At 38.7% G+C, this 17500-nt stretch overlaps 2 protein-coding genes across 3 annotated transcripts in view; one reads left to right on the top strand and one right to left on the bottom strand.

Moving 5' to 3' along the window:
• LOC138031217 (uncharacterized) overlaps positions 1 to 2220 on the bottom strand; it is a 4198-nt gene extending 1978 nt beyond the window's left edge. Inside the window, exons 1-4 of the mRNA XM_068878889.1 lie at positions 2059 to 2220; positions 1870 to 1974; positions 582 to 616; positions 138 to 195 (exon numbers count right to left, since the gene is read on the bottom strand). Of these exons, the coding sequence (XP_068734990.1) occupies positions 138 to 195; positions 582 to 616; positions 1870 to 1974; positions 2059 to 2146 (286 nt within the window). The 5' untranslated portion in view covers positions 2147 to 2220. The remainder of the gene's footprint in view (positions 1 to 137; positions 196 to 581; positions 617 to 1869; positions 1975 to 2058) is intronic.
• A 4798-nt stretch (positions 2221 to 7018) lies between these two features.
• The window catches only part of LOC138032647 (probable E3 ubiquitin-protein ligase HERC4), a 52441-nt gene continuing 41959 nt past the window's right edge, over positions 7019 to 17500 (top strand). For both annotated transcript variants that reach the window (XM_068880355.1, XM_068880354.1), the window contains exons 1-8: positions 7019 to 7353; positions 8176 to 8338; positions 10354 to 10436; positions 12672 to 12861; positions 13197 to 13228; positions 13768 to 13859; positions 14499 to 14582; positions 16785 to 16831. In XM_068880355.1, coding sequence (XP_068736456.1) covers positions 7152 to 7353; positions 8176 to 8338; positions 10354 to 10436; positions 12672 to 12861; positions 13197 to 13228; positions 13768 to 13859; positions 14499 to 14582; positions 16785 to 16831 — 893 coding nt within the window. In that variant the 5' untranslated portion in view covers positions 7019 to 7151. The remainder of the gene's footprint in view (positions 7354 to 8175; positions 8339 to 10353; positions 10437 to 12671; positions 12862 to 13196; positions 13229 to 13767; positions 13860 to 14498; positions 14583 to 16784; positions 16832 to 17500) is intronic.

Here is a 17500-nt window from a genome sequence, read left to right as displayed (position 1 = left end):
CCACAGGAGAGGATGGTTAAAATAAGAGAAATTTCTTGCTTTTACAGCAAATAGCTCTCTGTCTTTAGCCTTTTGCCGTTTCACGTAACTGCAATGATAAATTTCTCTATTCTTTCGCTCTTTAATTAACTGAGTACCTGAATAGTCGCCCTGGAGGTACAGGTCGGGACCCAAAGTCAGAGTAAAAGATACGTTCTAAAAGGAAAAAACGGCGTTAAAAATTTTTCAGAACATTGAAACAATCTATTGATTACACTCGTTGTCCACCAACCAAACGATAAAAAAAAAAAACGAACAAAGGGATTTCGCTACGCATTACCAAGAAAGTCTAAAATTACGATAGGGACAGTCGCATGTAGGAGGGGGTGGGGGTGGGGGGCGTCGGCCTTTTTTTATCTTTTTTAACAATCTTATGTAGTGTTATAATTAGTTGCAATTTGTTCTGTAACGGAGTAATTTCATTGGAGTATTACCAGTACGCTCAGACTAAATGTGACAAAAAAAAAATGGCTCTCGCCTCCCTCTAAATTTTCTATACCCTTCATATTGGGGTCTTAGTACAGAAAAACATGTGTCCTTACATTGTTGCTGACGCCAGCTGTGACGTTCACGCACGCTGCAGAGATCAAAAAGATAAAAAAGGGTCAGAAATAGAGTCGGTTATCATGGTCAAATCTCTTGTGTGCTTTTTTGTGTTGGGAGGGTGAGATTAAAAAATCCACGCCCGGAACCAGGTCCCGTCCCGTCCCGTGGTCCCACTGGAGGACTTTGTCGGACTTCAGACTTTAGACTTTCGAGTTCAGAGGTGGGAAAATAGCAGCCGGAAGTTTAGCGTTTACTTTTCCAAAGTGTCCCTTTGAAAGCTTCTTTAACGCCCAATCTATGACGTTCGATTAGTAAATATCAACTTCCAGTTGTTACTTAATCTTGGAAGCAACATCTTCTTTTCTGATTGAATTGTTAGCCGCAAAACGGCCCGGCAAAGAAATAACTGTTTTATAGGATTACAGTCAAACCAAGTGAAGCGTACCCCTCAAGATTGCATTAATGAACTGATTATTTGAAACTTGAACCCGCTAGTCGTTTCAAGAATGCAATAATGAATTGATTATTCGAATATTGAACTCGCTCGTTCGATCCAAGAATACGGCTAACGGGTTCCGTTTCCGAAAAAACGATTCAGTATTGCATTCTAGAAAAGACTAGTAGGTTTGAAACCTACTAGTCGCAACAGTGAATTGATTTTTCGAAAACGGAAGCCGTTAGCGAATTTAGCCGTATTCTTGGATCGAGCGAGCGAGTTCAATATTCGAATAATCAATTCATTATTGCATTCTTGAAACGACTAGCGGGTTCAAGTTTCAAATAATCACTTCATTAATGCAATGTTGAGGGGTACGCTTCACTTGGTTTGACTGTAAAACCATAAAAAAGTAATAATTTCTTTTTTCTTTTTCTGTCGGCTATAACGGGAATGAACGAGCGTTCAGCAGCAAAAATACCGATATGCAATATCAAGTACTCTCCTGTGGTCACACAACACTGCGAGGGAGATTTTCTTCACCGTGACACCTATCAAAATCCGTCCAAAAGGTGTCCGTCCAGAGGGCAATGGTGCTTAGGTTGCAAATCTCTTTTGTTAGTGGCCTCCTTCGCAGAGGAGTGTAGAAAGGAAAGATGTAAAAAGCTAAGCATAATGTATAAGATTTTCTAGATGATGCTATATAATTACGAGCAAAAAAGCAACCGTATCGATAATAGTTATCAGTCAGATCCATCCTCCATACTTGCCCTATATAGTGTTACATTAAAACAAACACCCAAACAGAAGAGCTTAGTCCTGAAATGTTAATTATTTCTCGTTCTCACCAAGATTGCTGAAACGGGATAAAACGATGGACTGGCAGCAGCTGCAAGTAGAATTTCTGCAGTCACAATTGCCCTCGGCAGTCGAAAAGGAGGTTCGTGTGTGTCCTGCCAAAGGAAGGATACATACATACGTAACAATATTCTTGACAATGATGATCACGAGACAAAAATTGCATCTTCTAACCGTACCGACTGCATTTAGCTTGTAAGCTGGCGTCCTGACAGAAATAATTACACACAAACCAACTAAAGGAAGGGCCGACTTGAGACAGCGCATAACAATTTCAAATGGGACCTTGCTTGCTGAAGAATACGAATCTTGATGACCCTTGATGGATTTGAACCTAAGAACAGTGAACTCGACGGGCCAGAGGCCCGTTTCTCGCAAGTCCCGAAAACGTTTCGGGCCCGAAAAGTCATTTGTAAAATTGCCAACCGCTTGTAAAGGAACGCCTATCTTTTAATATGTTTTCAAGGTAACAAAAAGCAAACTGACTGTGAAGTTTGACGACTTAATTCCCCTCCGTCCTTGAGATACAGAGGGAATTGTGACACCCGAAAATGGCCCGTAAAGTTTCGGGACTTTCGAGAAACGGGCCCCAGGCTTGATGCAATAAACTCGGGGAAGGTAGAGGGGTCGGGTTCGGGGTTTGATACGATGTGATTAATTATATTTCGCTTTATTAACTTTAAGTATAACGTACACTAGCGCACCAAATATAAGATAACAAACAACTTAAAAGATTGGCACATCTGGAAGCCATCCTTGGAGAATGATCGAGGATGGGTTGAAAGACTCTCTCTGTCTCTGAGTCAGTCTGTGTCTTTGTCTCTCTCTTTCGGCTCCTGAGTCGCGCACAAAGTGCAATGGATGAGGCCGGTATTGAGATAAAGCATTTTTGGATTTTCGAGGAGTTTTACTAGGTGGTCTTCTGATAATCCTAAGGCTTGATAAGCTTTTGGCTTTCGTGGAATAATTAACAGTTGGTTCTCCTCATATCTAGAAAATCGCACCCAAACAACGCAAGTAGATCATTATATATCAGATAAAGCCGTTGTTGGATGTGGAGTTCCTCAAGGATCAGTTCTTGGACCATTGCTTTTCTTGCTATATGTCAATGACATCCACAGATGCTCAAATAAATTAAGGTTTTACCTCTTAAGCTTTGCAGATGACACTAACATTCTCTATGCGGACAAAAATTTGAAAAATCTGGAAACAACAGTCAACAATGAACTTCAAAATCTTTATATATAACTGGCTAACAGCCAATAAACTTGGACTTTTCACCGCGCGTCCACAAGGCAACGGCCGCTCTTACGCGCGCGCTACCTTAAGCTTGTTGTTTCGCCGCTCTGCTACCTCGAAAACTTCAACAACAGTTTTTATCTCCTGACAAAGGGCGCAGCTACGGTTACATGCATGGCTTCATCATGTGCGAAGTGGTGAGTTTAAACAGTCACTCTCCCCCCCCCCCCCCGTCGCCTAATCAAGCACCTCTTCAGCCTCCTACATGAACTCGTTTATTTGACAACATCTTCATGATCTTGAGCCTCACCACCTCAGTATACGATTTGATTTCTTACTTTAACCCCTTCACTTTACCATCAAATTCACCTTTGATTGTGCGTCAAAATTCGTTGCATTCCTTGACCTCAAAATATGTCTTTAAAAAGCATGCAGTATGATTAATACGGATCTCTAAGCCATCGTTCGGACAAACGCCGCGGTTAACCTCGGCCCTGCATAATAAACTAGCCATTCCATTCAGTCCAGTTGTCCGTTTACGTCAATATGTTCTTCCAACGAGCTCTTCGAACCATTCAGTTATACAACTCGTCAGTATCTCAACAACTGTGGATACAACTTCTCCATCCTCAGACAAAAAATCCAATGTATGAACGCCCTCAATCGCACAAAGGCCCTCAAAGCTACAATAGTAGCCCCCACTGTACACACATGATCGTGTTCCCTCATTTTTTACTCATAACACCGCCTTCGTTCTTTATCGGCCTCCATCGTCAAAAACACTTCAAAATGCTCCCCTCCTCCCAAAGCTGTACAAACATTTTCAGATCCCTAACAAGAGCCTCGGTGACGTATTTGTTCAATCCACACTACAGTTTACCCCACAAACTTGAACCTACCCTCCAAAGGATTATTCAAATGTGGAACTCAATGTTTTACATGCAACTACATTTGTACATCACTGACAGAAAAATCGGTTACTGTGATTAGACCAGACCAGACCAGACCAGACCAGATCAGACCAATTTCTCACTGAATACAAGTGAGTACATTGACTGCAACTTTACTGATCTACTTGATATCATTTGCTGACGTAGCCTGCGAACGCAGACGTAAGAAACGACCGCCGGAAATACGTTTGCGTTCGCAGGCTTTTGCTGACGCTGTACGTTGTACCAAATGAGGGAAAAAAGACGACGACCGTTTTCAACTTTTTTTCCAACTCTATTACAGAGGGCTTCACATTATTTTCTTTCCAACGATCGCGCACGGGACGACATTGAACTCATCCCACTAGGGACTAGAACTTACACACCCATCCTGTGACACCCAACGGTTCAAACGGTATTAATCAGATAACTGTCAACACTTTTTTGTTTTGCTTTTTTTTTTTTTTTTTTTTTCATGTGAGACGGATGTGTTTTTCTTGATGGTTTTAATTTTAAGTTTGTATTGGCCAGTCAGTTAAGTCCTTAAAGATGTTAGGTCGTTTATGACGAAATATTGGTTATGAAGGAATGAAAAAAAAAAAGGCTTTTCTTGGACCTCCCCGATCATCCGTTCTATTATCGTTGATATGCCTAAGGGCTGAGTTACACGGTACGATTCTTGTCGCATGCGACAAACTTGAGACAGGCTTGCAACTCGTTTACGATTGTCGTGTACGTCAGAGAAAATTTCGTATCATTTTAAACATGTTTTAAAACGCTGCGAGAATCGTAAGTCATGTCACAGGCGTGTCGTAAGCTTGTCGCATGCGCCAAAATCGCAGCGTGTAAAATCGGCCCCAAGGGTGATTTCCATATGACGGAACTGACCGGTCAGACCTGGCATTAACAAACCTGGAGGAAGAGATATACTCCTCTAGACGAATGTGAGGGATTATCGTGCAAGTGTTTCTTCAAATTGTTGCATTTTCTTTGAAAACTGATGGGTCTGGCCGGCCAGGAAAGCCCCCATAAGATTGCAACATAAGATCGAGCCACGACCCCATAAGCTGCATAGCTTTTATTATCATCGCACGTTGGTCATTTGCTATGATTTTTTTTCCACTGACTCTAAAAATTGATGTCTGAGGCCATAGAAAGAAAAAGAAGGCATAGAATTTCACCAAATTTGGCAGGTACAAATTTTGATGAGTTACCTTGCAATTGCCATCTTTTCGTGTGATCTGTCTGTCATTGTGACGTCACAAATGATGTCTAAATTTGGTATGGATTTTGCATTTTAGAAAAGAAATGATAAAAAGTGCATATTAATGTTTCGCATGAGATTTTATGATTACCGGTGAAAACCCCATTTCAATCGGATAAAACGGCTTTAATTTATAAGCAATCAAAGAATTCAAATTTCCCGCCTTAATGCCCATATATGGTCAAAATTAGGCTATTTACACGCCAAGAACATTTAACATATTGGTACAGGAGTTAAGCCTTATATAAAATCAAATTTGTAGTTTTTGTGACTTTACACTGAAAACGTCATTGTGACGTCGTAATGACGTTTTAATGAGAAAAACGCGTCATAGCACCAAAAATATTAAATCAAAAAAACTACAAATTTGATTTTATATATTTTAGGCTTAACTCCTGTACCAATATGTTAAATGTTCTTTGCGTGTAAACAGCCCAATTTTGACCATATATGGGCATTAAGGCGGGAAATTTGAATTATCTGATTTTCCGTAACTTTGCGCCGTTTTATCCGATTCAGATGGAGTTTTCTTTAAAAACATTCTTTCAGTATAGCAAAAATGCCTGTAATCTTTTCAACACTGATTTTCAAATTTTTAAGGATGTTACTAAAATTAGATGGCACTTATGACGCCACACTGTTTTAAAACGTCAAAATTACCTTACAATGGCTCAAACCTAACGAATTTTTTTTTTTCTAATTAACATGTTGTAATATCTTCCTTCAATTTAAATATAAACTTTTTATCTGTGGGCCAAAACTTGAATTTTCGAACGAGTGGAAGAAAAGTCCTCTAGAATGACCAACGTGTCGTGCTCAAAATAAATTAAAGGCTGTCTGTCTGTCTGTATCAGCACATGTGTAACGGACTGGTCTCGGTTGTTCAAAAGGTGTACAACGCTATCTACCGAATAAATCACTATCCAGCGGATAAACACTCGGCAAAACCAATTGAGTTATCCAGTAGATAGCGCTATCCACCCTTCGAACAGCTGGGCGCCAGGGGCCCGTTTCTCAAAAATCCCGAAACTTTACGGGCCATTTTCGGGTGAAACAAATCCCTTTATATCTCAAGAACGGATAGGATTTTCAAAGTCGTCAAACTTCACAGTCATTTTTCTTTTTGTTACCTTACAAATATGTTAAAAGATCGGCTTTCCAAAACAAGCGGTTGGCAGTTTCACAAATGGCTTTTCGGGACTTTCGAAAAACGGGCCCTAGGGGGCCGTTTCTCGAAAGTCCCGAAATTTTACGGGCCATTTTCGGGTATCACCATTCCCTTGCTTTGTATCTCAAGAACGGAGAGAATTTAATTCGTCAAACATCACAGTTATTTTTCTTTTTGTTATCTTGAAAACATGTTAAAAGATCGGGTTTCCAAAACAAGCGGTTAGCCTGCAAAGCAGGCGTACTTTTGTTCTGGTAAGAACTATTGGCCGACATCTAACAGAGGCCTGAGGCCAGTCAAAAAAATTGCACTGAGTGAGAGGAGGACAGTATGAAATCCTCTACCGGCTGTGTGCTTTCAAAATGGCGGCCCATTACGAACTTTAGACCTTGAACAAGCGTCCGCCTGTCAAAAAACGCCTGCTCTGCAGGCTAAAACAAGCGGTGATGGCTTTTCTAGCCCGAAAAGTCTTCGGGACTTTCGAGAAACGGGCCCCAGGACCTTAAAAGGTCACATGGTCCCACTGAACTTGCTAGACTGGGCTCTAAACTAGGAAAGCAGGAAAAAATGGCGGAGAGTTCGGTATTTCAGATGCCACAACTTGATCTTTGAAGGAAATGAGGGCACGAAAACACGAACAAATAGTGTGTTGTTCCTTTGAATAACCCAGTCATGTACTGTTGGGGAAAAATCGGTGTTGAACCATACCTTGCTCCAAAAAATGTAGAGGATTGTTTCTGTCCTCTGTCTGAGATAAAAGAGATAGTTTGTGGCTGGGAGCACACAGCTGTCTTGAAAAACGACGGTGTTATCTGTACCTGTGGAAATAACGAGAATGGACAGCTTGGACATCACAAAGATGGGAAAAGATTGGGTGAGTAAGGTTTTAACTTATGGTGTGTAATAAGGGTGCATATTTACTTAATAACAGTAATTTGATCGTACGTGATTATTGCGTTCAAAGTGTTGTCATCCATGGAAACGGCATCAAATTAAGCGAACTCTTTTCCCGGAAAAAAAGTATTAGTTTTTTAAAGTAAAACCGGAGTGATAAACCTTTCGGGGCCCTAACTATGACTTACAGTGTTAATTTCTTATGCAAACAATAATTATACATTCTTAACTGGTACAGTTATGCTTTACTTTGTTTTTATTTTTGGTCTATTTGTAGCTTGTTTTGTAATCACCTCTAGAGAGACATTAAATGATCAGGTTAAATGTTCAACTGTGTATGATGAATTACTGCAACAAATGAGTAGTTTCATTGTGTCATCCAACATGGCAGTGATATCGATGACATAACATACACACCATCTTTATATGAAGGAAGCAGGAAGTTTGGAGAAAATGAGGTGGAATGATTTCCTTTGCAAGTCTTTACTTTATTATGCATGCACAATAAATTAATTATACATATATGCTATTGTTTTAGAAAAGAATATGTAGACCTAATTAGATTGAACATATTTCTTAGTTGTACTTACGGCACAAAGACAAATTCATTTTTTTTTTTGTATTTTATTAAATTCATTTTCCTTCATTCTCTTTTTCTCTCTCTTTTTTATCCAGATCTTTCACACCATGCTTGCTCCTTTTCATCCCATCTCTCGTATTCTTATTTTTCTTTCTAATATACAGTGTACAATGCTTTTGCACACCAGTTGTCACTGGTCTCACCATTTTATTTCGTTTTCAGGCCATGTGGTCTCTTTGGAGACCCATACTATCAAACAAGTGGCATGTGGACAAATGCACACACTTGCTGTCACTGATAACGGACTTGTGTTTGCTTGGGGAGATAACACTAAGGGCCAACTTGGCATAGGAAATACAGACAACAACGTCCAGACACATCCAAGGTCTGTAAGTAGCCGATAGTAGTAATAATTCAGGGTTTTCCAGGGGTTTCGTTAGAAGCCGGTGACTGGCAGTATACTGCTGTCTATGCTGAAATTTGCTTCTTGTGAACCACCAGGAACTCTGTCTTGATTTTCACTCTTGAAAACCATTGTAACTTTAGACAAGAGTGACTGCCGCTTACATCGATTAGCCCAGGAATCTACTTCAAGAGTTATTGTAACCCCTGGGTTTCAGTATACTGTACCAGTGATCTACCTTTGCCTGTAGGGCCTCTTAGCATCGTTATTTTGTTTAGCCTTTGACCAGGGAATGTAATTCATGTTAGCCCAAACAACCATAAAGATAGAAAGAAACAATAGATGTCCAAACGATAGCTAACAATTATATTTTGTTAACAATTGTTTGTGCTTTATGTGTGGGCTAGCATGAATATGCCTTTTTCGATATTACAGTATATTAAAAATTCAGCAGGCAGTGAGGACAAAGACAAAGGAAAGTGGATGATATGTAAATATTTTTCACATTCATTCCACCGTGTTTCTATTGATTTTGTCCTAACTGCCTCACTATCAAGCTGAACATTTGATATTTCGAAAATGGCCTATTATTAGCCATGATCAGGCTCTAACTTGTGTTTGGGCTCATGCTGTGATCACAGCTGCCACAGTGACTGTACTTATGGAAAAATGCATTGAAACCTCCAATAATAATACAAAATTAATGATGATGATGATAATGACAGTAACATAGATTGTTGACAATAATGAGCACGATGACCAATGATGACCACTACCTTGAGTCTGACTAAGGACGCTTTCCATTTGACAGAACTGACCGGCCAGTTTGGGCATTTGGAAGAACTACGAATTAACACACTTAACATGTAGAGGATGATATATACTTCTTCAGAAGAATGTGAGGGACTACAATGCAAGTGTTCCTTCAAATTGTTGCATTTTCTTTGCAAACTGATGGGTCTGGTCGGCCAGTTCTGATGAAAGGAAAGCACTCCAAAAGACTGAATATGATAAACGAAGTTGAACCAAAATAGAGACTACACTGTAGCCCTATTCAACAAAATTTCCTGCCAGTGGGTAGTTTAGGCAGTGCAAGTGGGTAGAAAAATTGGAAGGGCCCTTCCTTGGTAGGGAAATCTGGGGGCATCCTCCCCCGGAAAACTTTAGAGAGAGATGCATTTTCCTGCATTTTGGGGCAAACTTTGGTGTTTTCTCAGCATTATTACTGTATACTTATTTTTCAAAAAATTGCAAACACTCAGACCTCACGAACATGCGTGAAAAGGAGACATGGACACTAAGTACAGTTTATTGTAGTATTCATCTTCACTTTCAAAAAAAAAAAAATTTCTTTCTTTTTGTATCTAACCTTCGGACCGATTAATCTGCTTTGACCTCTTTTGTTCAGGTTCTTGACCAAAATATGATAATAGCCAACGTAATTGTCTTTTGTCCGCCATTACTATTCATGTTCACGCTCGCTCATTTTTAACTACTGATACCCGCCTTACATGATCAGTACGTTTTACGACGTTTTCAGGATTAAAGCCTAGCTATTATTACACTCTAGATGGACAGATTTTTAACTTTCACATACATATTACATATTAATTTTGTAGATATGATGGAAAATTCCTCTTGTAATGACTAGTTAGAATACTGATTAAATTTTGTTGCTGGATCAAGAGGCTTTCAGGTGGGTATTCGGCTTGTCAGAGGCGGGCTCATGTAGTTCTACCTGCTACCTGGCTATTATTGAAACCCCTGTCCACTCAACAAGTTTCCATTAGTCGAATGGCATTAGCCAATAATTAGATCGTTTTCCTGTCTCAAGATGCTGGTGATACACAGAATTTTCATCAAATTAATGTTGTACAATGTTGAATTGAGTGTGACTATCTCAAGTATGCGTTTTCAAATTTGACTCTGACTATTTTGCTGCTTTCATGATAAGTTTACAAAAACCTTGATGCATCAGTACATGTTATTTTGATTAGAGTTGTGAAGCATCTTCAGACAAATAGCTTAATGGTAACACAAGTGGCTTGTGGAGCCAGGCATTCTCTTGCACTCACAACAGGTAATTGTTGATTAAAGGTAATTTATTCTTTTCTTATCCCAAGAAGGGAACATCATAATTGGAAGAGTGAAATGGTCATTTGCTGAAAAAAGTGTTAATTCAGCAAACCTATAGTTTAGAGTCATCATTTCTTCTGGAAGATACATGTAAGTATTCCAAAAAACAGAGATGTATCCAGGTTTTCAAATATTGGGGTTCTCTGGACCCCTTCTTGAAAAATTAGGAGGTCCATTGCAAAATTTTGGGGGTCCACCTGGAATCTGTACAAAATTTATGTAATATCAACATGTGAAGGGTTGCACAAAACAAAAATTTAACATACTTCGCCGTTGGATTCTCTGTCATTTCGCTCAAGATAAGCAAACCAATGCTTGAAATTCGCTTGGAAAGCATGCAACAAACTGAACTTCGACTTAAATGTTTAATCATCCTTTGCAGATCGAAAGTGTTGCCAATTGTCTCGTGCCTAAAAAAACAGCTCAGATCATGTCATGCAACACATGGGAAAAATCCGGAAATAACAGCTCATCTTGAAATTTAAGGAACTTGATCATTTCTCCGTTGTGAGAAATGCAAATGTTCAACTTCCTTGTGAAATATGCCGTTTGCATGTTTTTCCCGGAGTTTGTAATTTGCATAAACATTTGATTTTTTTTCTGTGTCCAGTTGGACCGTTTGTTCTATATTCTATGCGCCCAAAAGAAAAACGAGTGCGTCCCAGGACGCAATGACGCACTCTGGATACATCTCTGAAAAAATAATTTCATTCCTTTGTAACCTATTGACTTGGGAATTATGGGGTGGGGGGGGGGGGGGGGACAGTTCATGAGTCAATAGGTTAATAGCCTCTGTACATCCGCCTCCTCCCCTGGAAAAAATCGGGGAGAGAGACGTCAACGTCTCTCTCCCCGATTTTGTCCAGGGAAAGAGGCGGATGTACACAGGCTATAGGTTAACAACCTCTACTTTAAAGATGGAGGTAAAAGCCAAAATGGCAGGGACTTGGTATTGGAGTGGAGGAATGCGACTCATGAACTCAAAGATGCAGCAGTAACTTAAAGTAGTTGCAACATCCTATGCAAGTGTGTACAGTACCTGTGAGATAGTGACTTCTGACTAGAAGAACTAGCTAAACACATACTGCTCTATGTTTTATCATGTCATTTAAAAGCCTCATTTGGGGGAGAAAATATTAGCAAAATAATTATATTAGCTGCAGGTTGAGAGCTTCATCTTGCATGTTTTTACGTATAACATAACGTTTTATTCAAGATGCAGCAAAATAAAAGTATAAAATACCTCTTGAAAAGAAGAAACGAGAGGTTGACCCTTTCAAAAGGGCGGAAATAAGTCCTTCTCTATGTACAGGATATCGATCTGGCAGAAGCTATACATGTAGGAAGTATTTATAATACTTCAAGCAGGGGTGGTGTAGTGGTGATTGCACTTGCCTCCCACCAATGTGGCCTGGGCTTGATTCTGGACTTGTGGCCATATGTGGGTAAAGTTTGCTGTTGGTTGTTTACTCTTCTCCGAGAGGTTTTTCTCCAGGTTCTCCGGGTTCTCTGGTTTTCCACTCTCCTCAAAAACCAACATTTCTACTATTATTCCAATTCAAATGGATTAAGGGCCATATTGAAAACTACTGGGTCAACAGTAAATATGTTAGCCTTAATAAATTGCATTGTAAGTCGTTAGTGTTATTATTATTATTGCTTTGATGATCCATACGATGTTTTTGAAATTCATATTTAATCAATACATGTTTCGGATGAAACATCATCCATCGTCAGTTGACAAATGAGAAATAAACTAAAGTTGAGCAATAAATAGTGTAACAAAGTGAGATATACCGTAACATGAATAATTAAGGATGAAGGCGAGAACAGAATAAAAACACCCAACCACGAAACAAAACAGAAAAAACCAAACTGTTTAGGCTAAGAAAAGAAACTAATTAGTATGAAAGGGATAAATTAAGATGTTTGACTTGGGAATTTAAAGATGGCTGCTCCCAAAGGATATGCATGGCTTCTTTGATTTTCAATTGGAAACGTGTGGAAGCAGAGTCGAGGATTTTATTATTATTATTATTACAATAAAGGTATTATTTGGAGAAACAATGTTCTATCATAATACTACTTAGATGTGGATGCATCAGAGAAGGCTTGTAAGCTAGGGTATCAGTTATCTTGTCCATCTCTTTCATTGCTAACACTTTTTTTCCTATTTCAGGTGGATTTTTATTTGCCTGGGGTGATAACAAAAATGGCCAGCTTGGAATTGGTCATTCCAATTCTGTGCATTACGTTCCTGAACATGTGTCATCTTTAGTCGGTGTGCCATTTTCTCAGATATCTGCTGGTGGTTATCATAGCTTTGCTTTGACCCTCTCTGGAGCTTTGTTCAGCTGGGGAAGAAACAAGTAAGGCTTTTTGAATACTCATTGTATATTTTATACTTTATTCAAAGCTTGTAATGATTGTAGTTTGTGGGATCAAGGACATATAGTAAGAATTAACCCATTGAATCCTGAACCTTCCCTCATTGAGGAGTAAAATTGTAAATGGCCTTAGACACTGACAGAGTAAAATCATTTTTGCTCAGTAAGACTGTCTTCTCTTAGAGTTATGAAGCATTTAGCTGACTGTACAATTGTAGACTTTCGCTTTAACATTTGTACTGTACACCTGAAAAATGATGTTTTTTTTCAAGACTTCACCCCTTTATTCATTAATTCCTTCTTTGTATTGCTTGCAGCTTTGGCCAACTTGGAGTTAATGATGACAAAGGTAAAAGTCAGAAAATCCTGGTTTTTTAAAATTTATGTTGGGGCCAAGTGCTGAATTTGCTGTAGATCTCGGACCCTGGGTGATACTGTTTCTCAGATTAGGCACCTCTGACTAGTGACAAATTTAAATTATGGGGGCAGAAAAATGTGGAGCCAGCTACCTATTTTGGCCTGAATTTGTGTCTTTTTTTGTATCTCTATACCCTTCACTTGGCAGACTCTGCTTGACTTTCAACAGTTTTTGCTTACATTGCATTCAGTTGTTATAATAATCATGCCAAACCAGGCAAATTAAAGCTGGCCGGATCAAGGCTTGGAAAAACATAATTATATATCCATCATTCTGTATTTCAAATTTTACTTCCACAAAGCTAATTTACCTGTATAATTGTTTCAGTGGTAATAATTATTATATTAACCCATTGACTCCCAGGAGTTCCCCATTGACGAGTAAAATCGTCTGGCTGGTTTGGGCGTTAAAGGGATAATTTGTATTGCCATTCTTAACACACACAAGTGACCTTCATACTTTTGTCTCAGATCGTATTATGCCCGTTCTCATCAAGTCTTTACGATCTCAAAGAGTGAGGCATGTTACTGCAGGAGAGTACCACAGTGCTGTGTTGACAGAGGTACAAGCATTTTTTAAAAAAGGATCCAGTTGCACTTTCTGACTGAAAATTATGTACTTTTCTATTGCAATTCCGATAGTACATGTGTAACATTGACCAATTAAAAAGGAGGCATCTCATTTTGGCCAAATTTAAGTAACTAGACTCATCAAGCAAACAGTCCAGTTTCTTAGACAAAAAAATCGATCTCAGGGGGTATATATCATGTGATGAGTCATGTAGCAGCTCTCGTAATGTATAATGTGATTGGCTCAATACCCTAACCCAAAAACAAAAGACTAAACAATTGAAACAATGACTTTTACAATACCAATCAATAGCAGGTTACCAGAGTTGCTACTTTACTGCTTTGTTTTCGGCTTGGGTATTGAGCCAATCAAATTATATGCTACGAGAGCTGCTACACTACTGCATGTGATTGGTTTGCTTAGTTGGAAAAAATGCTTTACATATTAATTAACCAATGGAAAAAAACACGTCATGTCTCTGATATGCTGCACTTGTTAGTAGGCAACTTGATAAGTTGAAAATAAGATGTTTAGTTAATTTGGATTATTACCTAATGATTTTGGCTTTTTCCTCACAATATTGAATTTATTTACAAAAAAATATTTATTTCATCATTTTTATCTTTGTGAGGATGGTGGGGTATTTACATTTGGCTGGGGAAGTTATGGGCAACTGGGACATAACTCTTACAATGATGAGTTCAATCCTCGTAAGGTAAGATGACAACTGCCAACCTTTTAAACTAATAAATAATAAATGCACTTTATAAATGTTGTGTGTTGGACTCGGTATGGACCAACATTCATTGAGTTTCACCACCCAGATGATGAGGGTCACATAACAGAGTGTGGCTCTATTGTGGTACAAATTTTTTCTCAAGGTTTTCAAAGTTTTCTTCAATTGACATTCATTATCATGATCATAATCTGAAACAAAGGAAAATCAAATTGAACTGGTTTAAAAACATTTGAACCAGAACAGCTTCACTTATTTGATGGTGTGCCCATAACCAAGCCAGGCACAGCAACAGGCCACTCCTTGTGAGTATTGCCCCCCTGGAATTTAATGACAGAGGCCTGTGGCTTAAAGTTTATGGTCTTTCTCTGAGAAGGCTTTAAATTGTAACCATATTGCAGGTGATTACAAACTTTAAGGCAGGAGTTTCTTCTCAGCTAATTAAAAGGGCCAACTTTTTTTGAAATTATTATTTTTAAACACATCATGCACACCTTACATTTACATGTACAGTGCTACAGGTTCTCCTTGGTGTTGAAAATATTGATTGGCTATAATATGCAAAGTTGATTGCGCCCGGTTGTTCGAAAGCCTATTAACTTAATCCAGGATTAGCTTAAACTTTTCTTTCATGTTTTCAACTTTTTGGTGAAAGTTTCTTTTGCTTATTTTTTGTTTTTCAAGATTTACTTCTTATGTAAAGTTTTGCCGAATATCAGCGTTGAAAAGCATTTGGGAATAGAGAAATGAACTCCTTGGTTAATTTTTAATCTTGGATTAGCGTTAATCGGCTTTTGAACAACCGGGCCCTGAGTGGCAGTCTGGCCTGAGTTGAACCAACATCCTCTCACACAATAGTCTGATAAGATTCTCAACCAAAGTCAATAAGCAACTGGTTGGAACTTAAAATGCTTCAGGGTTTTTTTAAAATAATATTATTGATTAAAAAGAGCTCCTTTAAGTTTGTGATGAAATCTCTAAAAGGTTACTCTTTTAATTTAAGTATTTTTGGATAAAGATGCTAGGCTAAAGGCCTCAGAGCTGTGCTTGTACATGTCCTTTGAAGGACCGTCACACTTTTTGAAAAGAGGAAGGTTTAGAGTTCTTAGTGTACATGTAGTAGTGAGTCACACTTTTTTGCAAAGAGGAAGGGGTGACGAATCGTAAAATCCGAGACTTGCCGAGATGCCGAGATCCCAGTTTGAGAATCTGAGACCAAGACATGCAAGACTTCACATTGCAATAATTTATAAACAGACTTCGAAACTCTGTGCAAAGGCTGTCAAGATTTCAGTTATGTCCAGGTTTGACCCTGATTAGATGCACGCCCAATTTTGACATCCAACATGAAGTGTCCTTTTAAGTCTAAGCATTTGCTACCTATTTTCAACAATAAGGCAGGGGTTTCAATAACTTTTGCAGTAGATGACTGGGCTAATCAATGTAAGTGGCGGTCACTCTTATCTTTTACAAGGGTTTGAGTGAAAATCAAGGCAGAGTAGCCAGCGGTGAGAGACAATTTTCTGACAAACAGATGGCGGTATACCGCCGGTGACTGGCTTCTAATGAAACCCCTGAAAAACCTTTAAGGTAAAGGTTAGCGTTATTTTTAGCTTTGGGTAAATGCAGCAGTTAATCTTTACTTAAAGAGCAGCATTTGGGGGACATTTTGTGACGTAAATTGTCTGTCTTCTGAGAGACGAGTAATGTTGAAGTTGGCGAGAAGAGCAAGGGGACACTTTGTGATGCTTATTGAAATATGTGTGCATCTAATTGGGGTCAAACCTGGACATATCTCAAGATTTCGAGATCGGATGAAGTCTGTGAGTTCCAAGACTTTGGAGGTCATTTTACATGTATACCATTCGTTACCCCTAGAGGACACCTGTGAGTACTGCAAGTCTTGTAATTTAAATATGATTGCCATGACTGTGTGGGTACCCACAAAAGAAGAAGATGCCCACAAGCTGTTGAAGATTATGCTGGAGTCTTTGGTGTGATCATACATGTATAATTAAGGGTGAATATAAATATCTCCATCATCATCATCATCATCATCACCATCATCTAGATAAAGAATGAGCTAAATCACTGCCCATGAAGATCTGTAAGTCTTGAAGAAATTGATGTAGGAATGCTACACTCTTATTGCCTTTTGTTACTTGTACTTTCATTCATCAGGTGTTTGAATTAATGGGCAAAGTTGTGACACAAATCGCTTGTGGAAGGTATGCGTAGCTTTTAGTGCTGTTGCTTTTGTCACCAATAATTCTTATTCATTTACATTCTGCTGCAATGCATCTATCCCTGATAAGGTGTTGTATTGATACATGTAGGTTTGCAATAATAGTATAAGCATTCTAGCTAATAAGTAATGGTGAAGGATTTGGCTTTTATTGTTGTTGTTATATTCCCTTTGATCTTCTTGGGAGCTGGGTTGTAAGATGGTCCTGTTTACAGTACGTAAAGTTTATTTTTCATTTAATTGTAAACATGTCGTCTATCATTTACGCTGTAACCCATTCACACCTCAAAAGACCTAGGATGCCCCCCATTCATGATTAAAATCATCTGGCGTTAAACTGCAAGAGGCAGAAATAAACGAATTTGATTTGATTTGATTTGACAGAGTAAAATCTATTAAGTGTCTCTCTCTCAGGGGGTCAATGGGTTAAAGCCGAGGTGGCAAGGGAGTTGGAACCCATGACTATTGAAACCATAATGTTACAGTAACTGTTATTGGTGGCTAACACATTACCACTGACAGAGGCACATTGGACCTCACCTTGAAGAAACATTAAAAAAAAACAGTATAAATTTAAGAATCACCTTGATTGGGCAAAAAAGTACAAATCTGGATTTAAAAAGGTCTTGAAAGTGAATTTGCATGTATCCTC

Source organism: Montipora capricornis, chromosome 14, assembly GCF_036669925.1.
Source record: "Montipora capricornis isolate CH-2021 chromosome 14, ASM3666992v2, whole genome shotgun sequence".
Lineage (NCBI taxonomy): Eukaryota > Metazoa > Cnidaria > Anthozoa > Scleractinia > Acroporidae > Montipora > Montipora capricornis.
This window is presented reverse-complemented; position numbering and strand designations above follow the sequence as displayed.